Genomic DNA, 19,462 nt, shown 5'->3' on the forward strand with positions numbered 1-19,462 from the left:
TTTAACATTTTACATATCAAGTTAATACCAAATGTCATATGGTTCTTGTTTTATTCTTTTTCTTTTAATCTTCTGGAAAAAAGTATGAACGCTGCTTCTGTTAATTCACATCTTCATTCCCCTCCAAGTAGCTTCAGGGTCCAGATTTATTTTGCAAGAATTACTCCAACCCAAATTTAGTAAAATATGAACTGCTCATCTTTTCTTAACCACTGAAGTCTGCAAACATCAGACAAGATTCTCTCCTTGCTCCAACTACAGGCCAGAGCAGTAGATACAGGCTCTAAATATTATCTCAGAGAATAAAATGACTCTTGCATTTTCTGGCTTAAGGGCTGTGAAGAGCATGAAACAAAGTGTGGCTGAATTATTGAGCATTTCAACCATTCCACAACAGAAGGATAGATAGCAGCTGATTTTCTGCACATCAGGCACAACAGATCAGGCTCAATTTGAGCAGGCACACCTGTGTCCCAGCTGGCCCCTACAAGTCAAGTTCTGTGCTGTGCTTCTCAAAGGTGTACCCTATCTCCCAATAACGTTAACAACAGTTTCTTGCCAATTAGACTAACGTTGTCTAAACTCTTAATTTACAATCACACAAGGAACATTCACACATTGAAACCTTTCCTCTGTGCAGAAAAATGATTATTCACAATAGCACAAACATAGTTAGTTTGCATTGTTCCTAAACAGTAAAATAATTAGCTGAATAAATTACATAAGCCATCCACCCACAAAACAGCATGCAGATAATTTGTTCTACCAGTGGGAATGCTCCTCTAGTGTCTTCACTGGTTCAGTGACATTTCTTGTGTCCCAGAATTTCACCTTGCAGTCATCTCCACAGCTAGCCAGGTAGTACTGTTTATTGGGATTAAAGTCTAGGTCTCGTACCAGCTGTCCGTGTGCATTTTCTATGCAATATATCTGTCTGTAAAACACATTAAAAAAATTAAATGGTCTATAAAAAGCTAACTGCACTCCACTGACAGGAATCTGTTTCCCTGGAAACTTGCATAATCCCCTTAGCACCCGCAGACCTAGAGTTCCCACCGCTGGTACATAGTTTAGGGAAATCCCAGCTGTTAACAACAGTGACTTGTATAGATTTCTCAGCTTGCATTGAAGCTTTGCTCTTTGCTTGTTTGCATTAGGATCGTCTGGAGCTAAAAGGAAACAGTTGTTCCAGATGATTCTAGCACAGCTCTCTTAACAACTGTTATGAAATGTCTGCTACTAAACCACAATATTTTCAGATAAGAGCTTCTCCACCCCTAAGTAATTATATTAATTCTGTATTTATAACATCTAGTTCTCCCTACATCAAAAGCTGAGATGCAAGGGATGCAACACATATGAACAACAGCTTTTTATTATTGCACTGTTTTGAACTTAACCTTTTTGAGCTCTGGCATTTATCATTAATTTACCTGTGGCCCTTAAACTACTCAAGCCATGTGCATACTCATCCATATTGACCACTTCAGAAAGCATTTGTAGTACTGCTAACAATGTAGCATCCTTATTCAAAACATTATGTCTACCAGTTTGTCTCCCTACCTTGCCGCTTAAACTTGGGTTTTGTTTTGTTTCCACTATTGCATTACCAGTTTTCTCAAAGCCACCATCTACCAAAGCTCTGCTTAGATTTGACAGTCTCCTACAACCTTCACCAGAACTTGTCAACACTTTGTAAACTTTTTTCTTTCTTAAAATGAAAGATGTTTCTCTTCAGAAAACATAGACTGACCAAAACTTTCTATTTCTTGCGCTGTACATATGGTCTCCTCTCAAGACCAGATAGAGAGTCTCTTGCTGTTAATACCTAACTACTAATACAAAGCAAAGTAGCTCCATAAGGAGAGATTCAAAGTACACCAGGCCTATACTAAGCCCTATCCTGACAGCTATGGCAGTCAGTCGGGATAGAAGATATTACTTAGATATCCAAGGTCAATACTCTTCTCAGTTTCAGAGATTAAGGATATCACTGAGGTATGCCTTTCTACCAGATATTCTGGGAGCTGAATTCAACATTTCCTCTTAATCTCTTGAAACATTTTTATGGGAAAATTTTAATTCTCAAACATGGTTGCAGCAATAAAACACTTTTTTTCCTCCTTTATTGCACCTTTCACTTCTTTCTTGCACTTCTTGCATTGCTCATGGAAATGTGCGTAAAGGCTTAAAAAGAAAAAACACTGTCCACTGTATATTCAGCAGTGCTTACTATGAAAGTCTTTATCCCAACTTAACTATCATTCTGACCACTCGATCCCTTTCCATCCTGTGGTGGGTTGACCGTGGCTGGATGCCAGGTGCCCACCAAAGCCGCTCTATCACTCCCTCCTCCTCAACTGGACAGGGGAGAGAAAATATAACAAAGGGCTTGTAGGTCAAGGTAAGGACGGGAGAGATCACTCACCAATTACTGTCATGGGCAAAACAGACTCAGCTTGGGGAAAATTAACTCAATCTATTACCAATCAACCAGAGTAGGGTAATGAGAAATAAAACCAAATCTCAAAACACCTTCCCTCCAGCCCTCCCTCCTCCCCAGTTCAAATCCACTCCCAGATTCTCTACCTATCCCCCCCCGAGTGGCAAAGAGGAATGGGAAATGGGGTTTCCAGTCAGTTCATCACACGTTATTTCTGCCGCTTCATCCTCTTCAGGGGCAGGACTCATCACACTCTTCCCCTGCTCCAGCGTGGGGTCCTTCCCACGGGAGACAGTCCTCACGAACTTCTCCAATGTGGGTCTTTCCCACGGGCTGCAGTTCTTCACGATCTGCTCCAGCGTGGGTCCTTTCCCCGGGCTGCAGTCCTTCAGGAGCACACTGCTCCAGCGTGGGTCCCCCACGGGGTCACAAGTCCTGCCAGAAAACCTGCTCCAGAGTGGGCTCCTCTCTCCACAGATCCGCCGGTCCTGCCAGGAGCCTGCTCCAGCATGGGCTTCCCATGGGGTCACAGACTCCTTTGGGCATCCCGCTGCTGCGGCGTGGGGTCCTCCCGGGGCTGCAGGTGGAGATCTGCTCCCCCGTGGACCTCCCTGGGCTGCAGGGGGACAGCCTGCCTCACCAGGGTCTTCCCCATGGGCTGCAGGGCAATCTTTGCTCTGGCGCCTGGAGCTCCTCTTCCCTCTCCTTCTTCACTGACCTGGGGGTCTGCAGGGCTGTTTCTCTCACATATTCTCACTCCTCTCTCTGGCTGCCATTTCTGTCCCACCAACTTTCTTTCCTTCTTAAATCTCTTCTCCCAGAGGCACGACCACCGTCACTGATGGGCTCGGCCTTGGCCGGCGATGGGTCCGTCTTGGAGCTGGCTGGTATGGGCTCTGTCGGACACGGGGGAAGCTTCCAGCAGCTTCTCACAGAAGCCACCCCTGTAACCCTCCCACCACCAAAACCTTGCCACACAAAGCCAATACACTTCCCAAACATGAATATTCTTTTCTTTCATTCTGTCATGCTACCCACGGCAATAATACCTACACTGAATTTCCCACTCACATCATAAATTAAGACCAGACCACATGAACTTTTTTGCCAGCTACTGGCTCCACCTCCTCATATTCTTTTTTTGTATTTTTTAGAATATATTCCTGGAGTCTGAATTTTCCTGATACAATTCTCTCTTTAAATCCATTCAGCGTAGTGTCTTGTCTCCTCTGCTTCACAAGCTTTTCTCTGATTAAGACTGCTAGTCTAGGATTAAGACCAGTCTAGTCTTAGAGTCTTCTCACCAACCTCTTTTTTTCCTCCCCTCCTTTGTTTGCTATGTCCAAAATAATATACTCCCTCTATCTTACAGCTATCATACTCACACTATGTGGAAGTGCCTATTTCTGGCTACTTCTTTAGTATGTCTCCTCTCTTATTCTTTGCCAGTATAGCAGTTTTCTGTCCTTGATGCCCTACCCCTCCTCATTTTTTGCATCTTATACTGCCCTGACTTTAAACTCCTACTTCTAGCCTAACTAGTCATTATCAAATATTCATATCATTCTAGACATATTACAGTGTAATTGCAGATGAGACTTAGTCTTGCACATATTTTTCAAGTACACTGCAAACAGCTCTTTGGCATAGCCTAGTACTCGTAAATTGGTTCAAGGACTATCTAACCTGAGCTTCACTTAAAGTAATTAGAATTGTGGGGTTTGCTTTTGTTGACCAAGCTACGCTTTCATTGAGAATCTTGTTAATATCTGGACTATCTATCTTTCATAAAAGTTAATCAGAGTATTCATTTAATGCAAGATAGAGATGCTTTTTCTAATGAGACAGAGCATCTAGCAGACTTCACAACATTTAACATTTTCTGCTTAGAAACACAGGCTTTAATCTTAAGGTCTGCATGCTTTATATTAAAAATAGGATGATTACAAAAACATCACAAAAAGGCAACTTAAAAACCCACCCTTTCTCCTTTGACCTTTCTTTCCTCTCTTGTACACTTCATTTAAAAGAGTCTTCATAAATGAAAGCATACACATATATATACGGAGTTAGATTTCTATATATCTTTTTACAAGGCAAAGAACAGGACTTCCAAACCTGATGACAAACGTACAGGAAGTGACTTTTAATTACTATATTTGTATTTTTAGCTTTTGTTCCTTAAATTAAATAAACCTTTTCAGCAAAAACACCCAAGGCTGGCAAACACGGGGATTTATTGCTACACCCCTGAGCTGGCAGGAACCATAGAACTAAATTTAAAGTCATCCCCCTTTAAGGCAACAAAAGTTATTACAAGACATCAGTCTTCTCGGTTTAGTGATAAATTACTATGTGCTAAGGGGATAAAGCGTATCTTAAAAAAGCTTGCACAGGCTTTAGTAGTCATGGCAACAGATGTGCACAACATTACTCCTTTGCTTATCAAAATCACAGCTGAGCAGGGGGGAAAACACCTTATTAGGTATATTCAAAGCTTTAATTGATTTGGTTATGATTTGATAGATTCAGTAGTTTCATATAACCACCATGCTACAATCTTTAATATAATATAGTATAGCATACTATTTGTTAAAATCAGAAAAGTGAAGAGTGAACTTAACCTATGAGCTACCTTCAGAGATTAAAGTTACCTTTAAATAGTATGCTATGAAGACAGTTCATAGCATAGTCAGGACTGCTGTTAAAACACTTTCAGGTTGAATTACAGGACAGCTTCATTCAGGTAATGCCTATATATTGAGCAAATCATCTTGAGACTAGTACATACTTCAGTAAAGCTCAACATACAAGTTAGAATTAAAGCTGAGGGGGGAAAACCAGAGAAAACCCTTTATTAAATTGCAAATATATCAGCTATGCAAGCCCAACTATTCCTAAGTGATAGCTTTGCCACATTTCTAATATTTAAAAAAAAAAAACAAAAAACAAAAAAACAACCCAAAACATTAGGAGCAATGAAAAAATCTATTTTCAAAGGAGACTGTATTTTCTAGAGAACAAGACTGCAATTTCTCATTACCTCATGCTTCGTGTATCCCATCCTCGAACAGTGGTATCATTGGCTGTTGCAATCTGTGTACAATTATGGTGTGGACTCCATCTTCCAGAAGTAAATTTTAATTGTCCTTTCCCTTCCAAGGCTGTAGAACTAGAGAGCTAAAATAATGAAACAAAGCTGGCAATGTTTCTAAATGTAACGCTAAAATGAAATTAGTTCCACTGAAGACAAAAACTGCACAATAGCCTATTGTTCCAAGTGTAACAGACTATCAAAATCCTAGGATAAAAAAATGGAAAAAATTAAAAGCTAGGGCTGATTTTGTATCTCACAAAGTAATTTTTACAAAGGTTTATGCAGTGTAATGTATCCAGAAATATAAGAAATACTGCACCTCTTTATAAACTAAAATAAGCAACTTCAGATCACTTGTTGAAACAGTAGATAGACAATATGGGCACATTGCACAAATCTGTAGCTGCCTCAGACAAACACACACATGCATATAGTTTCATGAACAGTCTTACAAGACTGTTTTTCCATGTCAAAATGTCAAGTTTTATCAGTAGGAACAGTGTCAAAGACTCTTCAGTAAAGTATAGCAGCTTTTAAAAATAAAAAAAAAAATCAAGGCCCAGGTGCCTATGTCATCACATACACGCCTATTAAAATAACAGTGAGTACTAGATCAAAAATCTACAATCTGTGAGAATTAAAGGTTTCAGTTCCAAAACCAGGCTTGCATGTCATTGAGCAGACAGCTCTCCATCTCTACAGTTCATGAAAAGGTACAAAGCCATCAACTTTCTCTTTGAAGTTGTACAGCAAGTTATCCTCCAATTCCATGTGAATGTGCGGAAAAATGAAGCTGCAAACACTGCAAATTACTTTGACTTCTAACCACTCACTGAAACTGATTGTTTAATATCTAAAAGGGGGTGGGGAGAAAAACCAAAATACTTGCATTTTAATCAGATATAAAATTTATACAAATTTCCAGAGGCTAGGCAGACAGCAGGCTTATTTGGTTACCTTTCACGTGATGTTCATATTTCAAAATGTTTCATTAAGTATTTCACAAAAGCAGATTACTGTGCTGGATCTTGTTGGATCACTTTTCTCCTTTACCTAAATCCTAACACATCATAAATATTCTATTACATAGAAGTTTTCTCAGCAGAAATATTACACTTTGATGCATGAAAAAGGCCAAAACATACATACTGCTTACATTAACTTTAACTGATGTCAACAGAAAAATATGCTGGCAATACAAGACTGCTTAAATCTATTTGTATATGGTACCAATGTCCATTTCTGTATATTGCTAACTTTTTACTATTACAGTTTTACCCAGATCATATTTATTTAGCATTCAGATTAACAATCTAGAAATCACAACTCTTCTATCACTGAACTCCATGCTACCTAAGATGTGTTGTCTTCCAAACATTTTGCAGTTGGTTTTGGGTTTGGGTTTTTGTTTGTTTGTTTTTTAAGAATGTAGAATTCCCAGCATGCAGGATCATATATCGCTCCTGTGTTCATAAGTGATATAATGCTGTGGTCAAATCTACTCCTCTAGCACCATTCCTCTTTAAGTACAAATACTGTCTGAAAGCCTTTCTACAACTTGCAGATTATTAATATAAAGAAAAATACTGCACAGGACACCAGACATGGGATAATAAAGTGCACTGTTTATTTTTTGACACATACGAGATTCCAGGCACAAGAGATTATGCAGAGTTAGAGTGGGTCATTTAAAAAATTAAACTAATTTTCTTTAGTAAGCACTCTTGGCCACACAAAGCTCAGACTGGTGGGAGAGGAGGGAAGCAAATGTTAAAGTGAGATAGTACCAACAAAAAGAGCATCTTTCATCAGGTATTTCCAAAATCTGTTTTTGAGACAGAAAGCATCACATATCTAAAATATAACTTGGGCAGAAGGTCTTTGTCAGCAGTAGACAATACTTTCTCCAGCATTACAGCCATATTTTATCTTTTTAAAGTCTCCATTTCAACTTTTATCATGTAAACTATTATCAAAAGATGAAAATCTTTTTCTTTTCAGGAAGAAGTTTAGGGGTGAGGCCAGCACACGCATCCTGCACTATTTCTTAACAACATATATGAAAAAAATCACATACATGTTAGATTTGTCATCCTTGCTTTTCCAAGCAATTCTTAAGCACTTGCAGAAATTAAATTACATCTTTCCTCCTATAGATGTCCAACTATGAATACAGCCAAGTTCCCAATCAACTCATAGTAAATTTCTGTTAATAAAATGAAATCCCAGAAGTTACTGAGTAAGCTGTTGTTCAATGTTCTTCTGCATGTCTTCTATGAGCTGGAAAGGAACTACATGGATTCAAATGACAGCTAAGAGGTAAGGGAAGGAAATTTTCATACATAAGGAGGAATCCTTATGTAGCAGAAGGAAGTCTTGTAGCAAGGAAGTCTTGGAAATCCAAGAAATGAGCTTGAAGGAAACAAAGCTAGTAGTTTGGAATCACAAATGCAGGTTCAAAAAAACCTTAGCTTTAGTTTTAATTCATAACTAAATATACAGACAGGTAAGTAAGCTTTCTTTTTGTCTTGAACTCTTCCCTCCACTTTAGAGGCAGAAAAGTTGCCTACAGAAGGAAAGGAAAACATGACAAAGGTATATTTTAGGCATTAATCTCACATGAGGATTTGGATTTGTGCTGCCCAGAAGATGAAGACATGCAGCTCTGAGAGCCTCACTGGATACTGAGGAAAAACAATTCATCATAATATTTTATAAACACAACAGTAAGAAAAAAAAAAAGGAAGCAAGTAAGATCAGATGTCTACTTTTAGATAACAGAATTAGCTATTGTTCTTGCATTGTGCAAGAACCACACACTGACTTTAGAAAAAAGTCTGGACAAAATGAAATCTCGAACCATCTAAAATAGTTATCAGAATATAGATGGATTTAATACCGTTTATAAGTGCTTAAGTGGATCAGTGCCTAAAGCTGGTAACATAAGAACAATAATAAAAGGGCAGTATGGTATTATACTACAGTTACATGAGAGCAATGATTTGAAATAAAAATGGACAGTTCTGAAAAAAATTAAGCAACATAACATGATCAGAATAGAACTGTATATATTATCTTCAGTGAGGGAAGGGAGTTTACAAAAGCAAAGTATCTGGATCTGAGAAAGTCCATCCTAGCTTTGAAGGACTGACTTCTGTGTATTCAAATAAAAATAAGTTGTAGTAATTGATGTTTTAATCAAACATCAGTAAGGACTGAGATGCCTCTTTTTCTGCTTCAAATTTTCATCTCATAAGCACTGATTTGGAAAGAGGAAAAGATAAGCAGTATCCTTAAAAAAACCAAACCCCAATATATATTAACCTCTAGAGGGCACAGAAATTATCTAGAAAAACCACAAGCAGCATGGAGACAGTGAACAAATTGTTCATGCTCTCTTCCAAAAAAAGACCTATGGGCCATTGAATGAAGCCTGTATAAGTCAGATTCAACAGTAAGCAAAAGAAAGTGGTTCTGCACCCAGTGGACTCCTTGACAAAAGACACTTGAATGCATAAAGCTTACTTATGTCCAAGAATAGAACAGGAAAGTACGTGGAAGAAAGACCTTTTGAGGGTTACACTAAACAGACAAACACAACCGGCTCAGAAAAATTCTTGGATTGAAAAAAGTAGAAGACTGACTGAGTGTTAAGGGCAAAGTATCCAATACATTTGCTCCACTGAACTTTTCCTTGGAGTCTGCTATGGCTACTGCTTCAAGCAGAATACTTGGGCTGGATGGATTTGGGTATGGACCAGCATACCTTTCTTAGAACTGAGCAGCATGAAGCAGACAAATCACAGAATTTATCAACTTCTCTTCTAAGGGTGGCTGAGGGGGCTGTACTTTTCTCCTCTAACAACATGTGAAAAACAATGCTTAGAGGACCAATTCTAAAGTTCTGTAAACTTCTGGATGAAATGGTAACTGGAATCATGTAAGCTCTGTTCCCTTACTACACTATCTTCATCTAATAAATAAGTTTTTATAAGCAGAAATTGGCTTTAGTTTGTTTTTTTTTGTTTTGTTTTGTTTTGTTAATGTATGAACTAATTCTAAGGTAGAATGACTAAAAATTAGTAATTGTGTCATGCATTTGGGAGGTCAGTTATTTCCCTCAAACAGACTGTCCTGGTTTCAGCTGGGATAGAGTTAACTCTCTTCCTAGTAGCTGGTACAGTGCTATGTTTTGAGTTCAGTATGCGAAGAATGTTGATAACACTGATGTTTGCAGTTGTTGCTCAGTAGTGTTTAGACTAAAGTCAAGGATTTTTCAGCTTCTCATGCCCAGCCAGGGCACAAGAAGTTGGCACAGGACACAGCCAGGGCAGCTGATCCAAACTGGCCAACGGTGTATTCCATACCATGGGACATCCCATCCAGTACAGGAACTGGGAAGTGGGGGCGGGGAATCGCCGCTCGGGGACTGGCTGGGTGTCGGTCGGCGGGTGGTGAGCAATTGCCCTGTGCATCATTTGTACATTCCAATCCTTTTATTACTACTGTTGTCATTTTATTAGTGTTATCTTTATCATTATTAGTGTCTTCTTTTCTGTTCTATTAAACCGTTCTTATCTCACCCAGGAGTTTTACTACTTTTTTTCCCAATTTTCGCCCCCATCCCACTGGATGGGGGGGAGTGAGTGAGCGGCTGCGTGGTGCTTAGTTGCTGGCTGGGGTTAAACCACGACACAGACTTTGACACAAACGGTAAGAAAACATCTCCTAAGAACAAAATATGTAGAAAACAGATAATGTTCTAGTGCTATAATTTGATTAATTTATAAATACTTATAACATCTTTCTGGATAAGAAAAGAAGTACAAAATTAAAGTAAACGCTAAATTTCCTAGTACGTATAAATGGTTATCAGTGACACTTAAGCAATATTTTTACTACAAAATACAGGCTAGCATAAAAGTGTTAAAAATATGAAGATTTCTGTTAATTAAAATCAATCCACTTGGTAAACAGACTAGTTTCTTATTTCAGAATTTTCTCATTAGAAAAAATGGGATTATCAGTCATTATATAGGGAGAACCAAAGATGCAAATTTCTGTGTAAAGGCTTAGCAACTGCAGCAATCTACTAAATACTTATCAATATATTGATATCCTGCATTTTCTTTAAGGAAATGACTTTGGTTTACTTTCTTGATAAAAATGGCCATTACAATTTGAAGTATGTAAAATATATTGTTGGGGTTTTTTTTAACACTTAGAAATTATTTGAAAGATAAAAAAACAGAAATGTTTTACTTGATAAATGAGAAAACATGCCTTTTGACTCCTGAATGCCTTTTTTAAAAAAATAAATATTTAATAACTTTAGTTTTCTTACCCTTACAGCAGCAGCTGTTTTAAACAGAATAAAAACAAACAAACAAAAAAACCCAAACACAAAAAAAGTGAACCCTAAGAAACTCACCTCTTACACAAGAAGTTGTAAGACTAAAAATCTGATGGATGTTCAAGTGCATTCTAAATAAGACCACTAAGTCATTATTCCACTTATGAAATATTCACAGGCTTATGCAGCACATGCTTATTTGATCTTGACTGCCTCCTAGTGAAGACAGGATAGGGAAGACATCATAAACAATTAAGTCCATAAATATTTAGAATTTCTAAAGAGTATCAACTGGAAGAAGTTAACTCATGGTAGTGATTATTAAATTCATTCAGACAAATCACACACATTATTTTTTTGTTTTTTAAGCATACCCTCATCAACTGGAAATGGGCCACAATTCTGTTCATACTAGAGGTTGTGTGGAGACATCAAGACAGCCTCAAGGAGATGTCCTTTTAATAACCACAGTAACAAAGCCATTGAAAGACTATTTTGAGATCCACATTAAGAAGGGATGAGTGTGTTTCTGGCTTCTTATTGACAGAAACAGAAATATTGATGAGGATCTAAAATTCATCAAGTTCAATTCCTCCCATTGTAGGCAACCACGCCACGTAGTCCTTTCATAACTGTTCTTGTCTCCTGAATCATCTTACAGTCATTTGCCTTTTCAAATAGCCTCATCATACTGGCAGCTCCAAGTCATTCCTAGAATAGCTAAGTAAGAGAATCAACATATTTTTAAGTGCCGAGTTTCTATGTCACAGCAAGAAAAATTCTTTTGTTCCTGAAACACAAGTCTTCTGCTTTATACTACAAAAATTAAACTAAACATTAAGTTCATCCTCTGAAATATATTGTTACTCCTATATACTGATGATGCATTCCAAGTTTCTGTTGTCAACAATTTTCATCATTTCACTCCTACTTCTATGCTACTGTTAAGGAGACCATTAAAAAAATTGATCCCAACACCAACTCTTTAAGAACTGGTCTTCTATCCTCTTTCTGATCCAGTAATTAACTTCTCTTTCATTTTTTGTCAGACAGGTTTTTGCCCTCCTTTAATCTATGTTTATTCTAGTTGCAGTAATTGTGGGGCACTCTGCAAAGTTCTCTACTAAAGTCCACAATGTATTTCCTGCCTTGAGGAGCAGCAGCCATCTTGCCAAGAAAGCATCCCATGCTTATTCCTAACATCCTCCGATATTTGGGTACGTTACTTTTACCCAGACAGTGTGAAATCTTCCCCACAAGACCTTCTGTCTTGCCTGGAGTGCCACTGTCAGATATTTTCCATTGTTTCGAATTAAGATCACCTATACATTAAATGTTACTAAAGAATCCAGAAGGGACAAGACATCTAAAAGGAATCTAATTAATCATTTGCTTAAAAATTATCAAAACCACACCTCTACTTCTCCCCTTTCTGAAAACATAAGACAAACAGAAAAATGTAGATATTTTAACATCTCCATTTCATGCTGTTGCACTCATCTGCCATTCCAAACATATGGCATTTACCCAAGGAAGAGTTCTAGTGATTTGGTGACATTGGAGCTAACATCTGTATACAGAAATATTAACTGTCATCTTTTCAGCAGAATCTATCCAGACTTTGTGGATTGGTTGGGCTTCTCTTGGGTTCAGCTAATGATTATAAATGGCAAAGAATAGCTAATTTAATTGCAAAGGGTAATGATGCAGTGAGCATAAGATTAGTTTCACCCCAGAAGGTAAATGTCCTCAAAACAATAATAAAGGGAGTGATCAAGAGGACAGAAGAAGCTTGTCTTAATGCAAATACACACATGTATTCCTGTATTATATACTATAATGAAGAAACAAGTTAGCAAAAACTCTGAAAGGTTAAAAAAAAAAACCAAGCCTACCAAACTATATAGTAAGTTATGGTTAGTAAATGTTTCCTATGACAGGTTGACCAGATAATTCAGAGAATGAACACACCAGTAATTTTATTACAAAGAAGCGCTGAAAGTATCAGGAACCCTAAAATTTTTCAGGCTAATTCTAATTAAACAATACGACTTGTAAGTCTCAGGCAGATAGAAGAGATTGCACCCAATAAGACTCTGAAGTTTCGATCAGTGTAGGCAAGCAGAAATTTTGGTCTGTGCAAAATTTTAAAGACACGTATATTTTCAGTTTTTCACCAATACTACACCTGAGTTTTAGATGAACTTTTTCACAAACGCGAGAAGTCCATGAAGAGTAGCATTGGGTTTACCTCTTGCCATTAAAATTAATATTGCCTATAATGCATACCTATCTAAAAAGGAAGCCACTGAAATGTGTTCTTACAGGAAGACCAGTACTCACCAGTGCAATGAATACCTCCTTACTTCTATTACCTGATACAGATAGAGTGGACAAGTTCCTACTTTTAGTTAATGATGATCATGTCGTTCAACTTAAATACCATCATGTTTTTGACAAAAAGGGAAAAAAATGCAAACACACTGACATTATTATTTTAATCCTAGGCTATTGATTTATTCAGTTAAAATAATGTAAATACACACAGAGGTACATGGTTATTTCACTTATAAGTCTAAAGTAACAGGAATATTTTGTAAAGACTTTTCCCCCTCAACAGTCTCTACAAAATATATGTTTACTAGCTACTTACTGCTTTGTCTGCTAGAACCAAACAGCATGTTAGCAATAAGACATCAGGTAGCTAAGACTTGCCAAAAATGGACAACCTTTTATTCTAATGAACAATAAACACAATGTTTCTTGTAATTTAAATAATCTCCCTGTGCATCTGCATATAAAGCAAATGTGGACTTCCTGGCAAGATTTTTCTACATAGCACCAACTGACACCTTGTATAATCAGCTGTAACCTCCAAAGGAACTGTGAATGGTTTCCATGGTCTCTCTTCAGAAAACTTTTTTTTTTTTTAAATACATGCCCCCTTTTTAATGTTGGTGAGAGTTGATTTTTCTTTTTTTTTTTCCGGTAGGCTGTTCTATACCTGTTTTCAAGGCCAAAAAGCTCTTTTTCTCAATATCCCAGAAAAATCTATTTTTACACTCTGACCAAAAAGCATTAAAATACAAATCATGTGCTTTTGAGGGTTACAACATATTTTGCATTCAACAATCCCTTATACACAGAACATATACAGAAAGAAATCACTATTTCACCAACAGCTTATTGGCCTACAAACACTCCTTGTACATGGTGATAATCAAATGGAAAATATATTTATTGCTTACCTGTACCAACACTATCTGTCTCCTAACCAACCTGTTCTCACAGACTTCTCTCTTGCATTCTAAATACTATAGCAGCAAAGGATGGGGTAGACTATTAATTTTTTTGGTGTTTTTAGTTGTTTTTTTAATCAGAAAGCCACCTCAGTAATGAAACATTTCTTATTTTTCCTCATTGCTCCCTGTAACTGTCAGTCCTACATAATTTTTTGTAAATATAAAATTGCTACAGAATAAGAGTTGTTTTTCAGCCTTCTACGGATTCTAACAGGGAGTTAATCTCTTAGGAAGCAGGTAATCTTCAGAGGTTTCAGAAATACACAGCAGTTGATGCTAGGCCTGAAAAGCCTATGATACTGGACTTTTGGTTATCATCATTTTAATTACTAGAAAGTCTACGGTAGGCATTTCAAAGAGATGCTCATGCTTTCCTCAAGCTTGTTCAGCTGTACTCTGGTTAACTCAGGAACCCACAGACATGTTCGAGACAAATTTGTTGCAGACAAATATTCAACAGGAATGCAACAGTACCAGTCATCTTAGAAGATATTCACCTGACTTAAGATTTAGATGCCTGGATATACATTATCTGTGGTGAAGTTTCCATGGACTTTCACTATTAAACTTCACTTTAAAAAGCAGTCACTGAATCAGTGATCCAGCAAATACCATCTAAGAGTAACTCAAAATTGCTGGAGAAGACGACTGATAATGGTAAACAGTTATTTCCAGGTAAAATTTTAATCACAGGCAATTCTAATTTACAGTCTATTCACATGAGATACTAGATTATTTTAGACAGAAATATAGAGAATCAGTCAAATTCTATATCAGGCCTCCTGAGAGAGCCTGAATGTAAAATATAAATGACGCTCCTAACTTCTGCAAACTAAGGTTTTTAACAAACATTTCAAAATTCTCCTTATCTGAAGATGTTGGTCAAGGGTCAATATATCTACTTTCATAGTGTTAGCTTCATTAGTTGAAGCAGGTTTTTTGATGCAAAATTTCACTTCTGGTTTTTCTTGTTTCCTTTTATCAAATATAAGCATATAGCAATGTCACAGGTTAAATCCCATTAGTTTCTTTATCACTTTGCCTTCTGGAGTCCTTATTTTGCCATCAATATTTGATGCAGTACAGGCATATTTTAAAAACAACAGAATAAAAGATGTTCTAGGAACACTAATTGAAATACTGAAGGTATCTGCAAGCTGAATATCGCTTTGAGGACAGAAATACTGATTTCCAGAATCATGCTGAAATTACATAGTTTGGTGAAGAGCCTAGTCCTCTCCAAAATTATGCAGAACCCAGTTCTAGCAATGGAAGGAAAAGAAAATGGAAATCATACTTTCACAAGTATTTGTGTGACGGAGTGAGGAGGTTAGTTTTGAGGAAAGGAATAGTAAAGTCAAGACGCAACATGCAAAATTTTAGTAAATAAATCCCAAGAAAAATAAAATAAGGAAAAAAAAAGAATTTGGCATTCATTACAAGATTCCCACACATACTTATAGAGAGACTGGCAACACACTAGACAGCATCCCAAAGAAAATCATGTTTCAGAGAGGTTAGGATTAGGAAGAAGTTTGAGACAGTTATGAGAAAGTGGTTCGGACAATGAAAAAACTAATTAACATTAAAAGAACTTTAGCAAGAGAGGACACAGCTGCCCAAAGAGAGAAAGGAGGAGAAAGGGAAAATGCTAAGTAGTCTAGCAGTCCCAGCACTTCAAAGTGATGTGAAAAGCTATAGCATGGAAGCAGGACCACCCCCAAAAAGTAGTTTTTGAAAAGGTTTAAAGAAGGCATTCCAAAACAGTCTGTGCATTATGGAGACATTAGAAAAGAAATACTGACTAATGTAGGACTAACACAAATCCAGGGGATACAATGCCACAGGCGAGCCTTCAGAAACTCTCAACATCAATTTGATAAAAACAAACACCACTTTGAAAACAACTTGTAAGGTAACATAACAATGATTGAAGTTCCAGGTGAAAAAAAAGCTGAAGTTTCTTCACCTAGTGAAGGAACCCAAAGGGCTTGATTATGAACATAAGGGATTAAACTGTATTACACTACACTGATAGCATGCAAAATCTACCAAATAGTAACAGCTCAAGACTTCATCTATTTGCACAGTCAGACAGTACAACAGGGAAGAGTTTATGGACACAATGTCTTGACTCTTTAAGCAACTACCAGTTCAAAAATCTGATTTTGAAGCATCCAAGAAAAGAAATTAACTCTGAACTGATGTCCTGGTTTCAGCTGGGATAGAGTTAACTGTCTTCCTAGTAGCTGGTACAGTGCTGTGTTTTGAGTTCAGTATGAGAAGAATGTTGATAACACTGATGTTTGCAGTTGTTGCTCAGTAGTGTTTAGACTAAAGTCAAGGATTTTTCAGCTTCTCATGCCCAGCCAGCGAGAAAGCTGGAGGGGCAAAGAAGTTGGCACAGGACACAGCCAGGGCACCTGACCCAAACTGGCCAACGGTGTATTCCATACCATGGGACGTCCCATCCAGTACAGGAACTGGGAAGTGGGGGCGGGGAATCGCCGCTCGGGGACTGGCTGGGTGTCGGTCGGCGGGTGGTGAGCAATTGCCCTGTGCATCATTTGTACATTCCAATCCTTTTATTACTACTGTTGTCATTTTATTAGTGTTATCATTATCATTATTAGTGTCTACTTTTCTGTTCTATTAAACCGTTCTTATCTCAACCCAGGAGTTTTACTTCTTTTTTTCCCCGATTTTCTCCCCCATCCCACTGGATGGGGGGGAAGTGAGTGAGCGGCTGCGTGGTGCTTAGTTGCTGGCTGGGGTTAAACCACAACAACTGAGGAGTTTGTTCAAGAAGTGACAACAGATCAACTGAATAATAATGTCCTTGACATAATCAGTTTCCATTTTTAAGGACAGACACTGACCTAAATGACTCTATATAGAAACATTTGAAGTTTTCTATATACAATCTATGTCATTATACATAAATAAGCAAACTTTTTTTTTTTTATCTATAAGAGGTGGCATAATCAGACAGAAATCTATGCCAATGACACCTTTTTACATATGTTCCTGAATAAGAAGGTTTTAATGAGTTAAATAATCTGAATAGACAGTATAGTACTAAATTAAATACTGAGAAATCAAAGCAGTGCATAGTAAATACAGAAATTTATATTATACTTACACATACAAGGGTTGCAAATTAAACAGACAGCTGCATGCTGTTAACCAACATGAATTAATATACTATTATCTGAATTCAATAACCTTTGGCTTTACTGATCACTTTTCCCTCGCACACATTTATCAAATTAGCATTGCTTTATTTTAGATTATTCACTGTAAAACCAGTAGGAAAGTAAGGGGAACTCTAGAAAAAGCAAAATATTTAACCATTAGCAACAGATACAAAATACTACTCTTACACACTCGTATTCAAGACAACTGATATAGTATTCATTTGCCCCACCCACATTAAAGGCAACAAGATATTTCTGAAGTAGTTAAAAGACTAGCCAATTCTAGGCTAGTGAATGTTGTTGTTTGTACTATATTCAAGTGTATCGTGATTTGTTAAAAAAAATTTCTTACCACAGCTTTGGCTGAACTTTCTTGCAAATCCCACAATAATATGTTATTATCAGCCAGTGAAATAATCTTTTTACCGTCTCCCATCGGTTCCCACATAATACTGTAAAACAGAAACAGAAAATGAAAAAAACAATCTAACATTAAAACCAATCAGAATTTGTACTAGAAAGCTATTTTAACTCTGTGGATCTAATCTGTTCCAAAACATATTAAATCATGTTCCGTATGGTTTACTTCAGCTGAAATCCATCCCATACTTTAAGTGCAAAATCTGCCATTAACTAGCATTCTAGCAGTTTTTACACGTACTAGATGAACATTATATTGCAGCATCAGTTACTTGAAAGCTATGTGATACCAAACTTAGGCTTGCTTATGGAATCTTTTAGTCCCTGCTAATATAGACATCTTTTTTCTTTTGGGTGGCCTTTGACACCCCATTCAGATCTGTCAGAAAAAGGAATGCCACCCAGTTTCCCTAGATGCTAGCCTAACTGTAAAAAGAAAGCTTCTTGAAATTCTTACTCCATTTGTTGTCCATTCTGCATATTGAATCATACAGTGATCATGCAAAACAGTGATTATGTCACTGCAGCAGTCATTCTGCATACATACACAGAAAAAACCAGACCTTGACATACACTCACTTTAGAGTGCTTTAGCTTGAAACCTGGAAGTTCTTCATATGTAATGTGCATCCTTTTGAAGACGCACCAAAAATCATAAGCCAAAGAGCTTTGATGCAAACCTCTTCCAGTTCAGCAGCTGTCATCATGACTCAATCAATATATACTTTTTAAGTATGATTCACCAGTTTCATGATATACATGAAGGAATGCAAGAAATCAGTTCTCATCTCTAGTTCTGCCTATGAGAAGCAGCATATTCAAGCCAGTTATTATGGGCAGCATAGCTAAGTATATGCACTATAACCCTAATAAATTTGCTGGAGAAAACAGTAAGGTTAAAAGAATAATACTTGTCATTTGATGAGAATAGCCTTCCATACCCAACACTTTAAAAAGTTGTGCAACCTCCCAATCATCTTATACAATACAGCTGAAGGCAGAGATCACAACTTTAGTATCAACAGCTACATGAAAAAACTTCTTCCCATCTCTAGACAAAAACTTAAGTTATTCAAAGGCGTTTGATAAGCTGCTCTCATCCTCAGTGCATATATGAAAAAGTACCTCTTGAGGTTTGTCAAGAGTCCATCACTAGATGTATGTTTTCTAGTCTGTTTAGCTTTTTACATGAATCAGTTCAGTATCTGGATTGAAGAGATGAAAGAAGGTTGCATGAGTAGGTGCAGTCTTGGGCAAATAAGCCCAACATTAGGCAGCCACGAGCTACCTTCCTAACTCGGTGCTGCACACTATGCATGCTCCTATTTTATCCCAAATTTTGCATTACTCCTACCTTCCTAAGACAGTGAGTATGACCTGGCTGGCCCCAGACCTAAGCTATGGAACTCCACCTAATCTTATGGTATAAAACACAAGGAAAAGAAAATAGCAAGTTGCAGGTAACAGAAAAAAGTGACACAGTGTCATTTTCTCACATCATGAAACGCAACCTCAGTTATTCTCAGCTGATACCTTCCTCTCAAAATACTCTTGCTTCTTCCGTGAACAGTTTAATTGCTTTTTTACTCTGCACTTTTAGTAAAACAAGCATTAGATATACAGGCACCTATTTGCTGTTACAGAGTAGCC

General features: G+C 37.3%; 1 protein-coding gene across 6 annotated transcripts in view; it reads right to left on the reverse strand.

The window, feature by feature from the left end:
- Window positions 1-19,462, reverse strand: part of EIPR1 (EARP complex and GARP complex interacting protein 1) — a 102,125-nt gene that overhangs the window by 18,132 nt on the left and 64,531 nt on the right. For 5 of the 6 annotated variants that reach the window (XM_049818986.1, XM_049818985.1, XM_049818988.1 and 2 more), the window contains exons 5-7: window positions 17,745-17,844; window positions 5,487-5,623; window positions 767-934 (exon numbers count right to left, since the gene is read on the reverse strand). In XM_049818986.1, the coding sequence (XP_049674943.1) occupies window positions 767-934; window positions 5,487-5,623; window positions 17,745-17,844 (405 nt within the window). The remainder of the gene's footprint in view (window positions 1-766; window positions 935-5,486; window positions 5,624-17,744; window positions 17,845-19,462) is intronic. The other variant, XM_049818989.1, reaches the window with a different exon arrangement.

The sequence above is a fragment of the Accipiter gentilis genome, chromosome 16 (assembly GCF_929443795.1).
Source record: "Accipiter gentilis chromosome 16, bAccGen1.1, whole genome shotgun sequence".
Lineage (NCBI taxonomy): Eukaryota > Metazoa > Chordata > Aves > Accipitriformes > Accipitridae > Astur > Astur gentilis.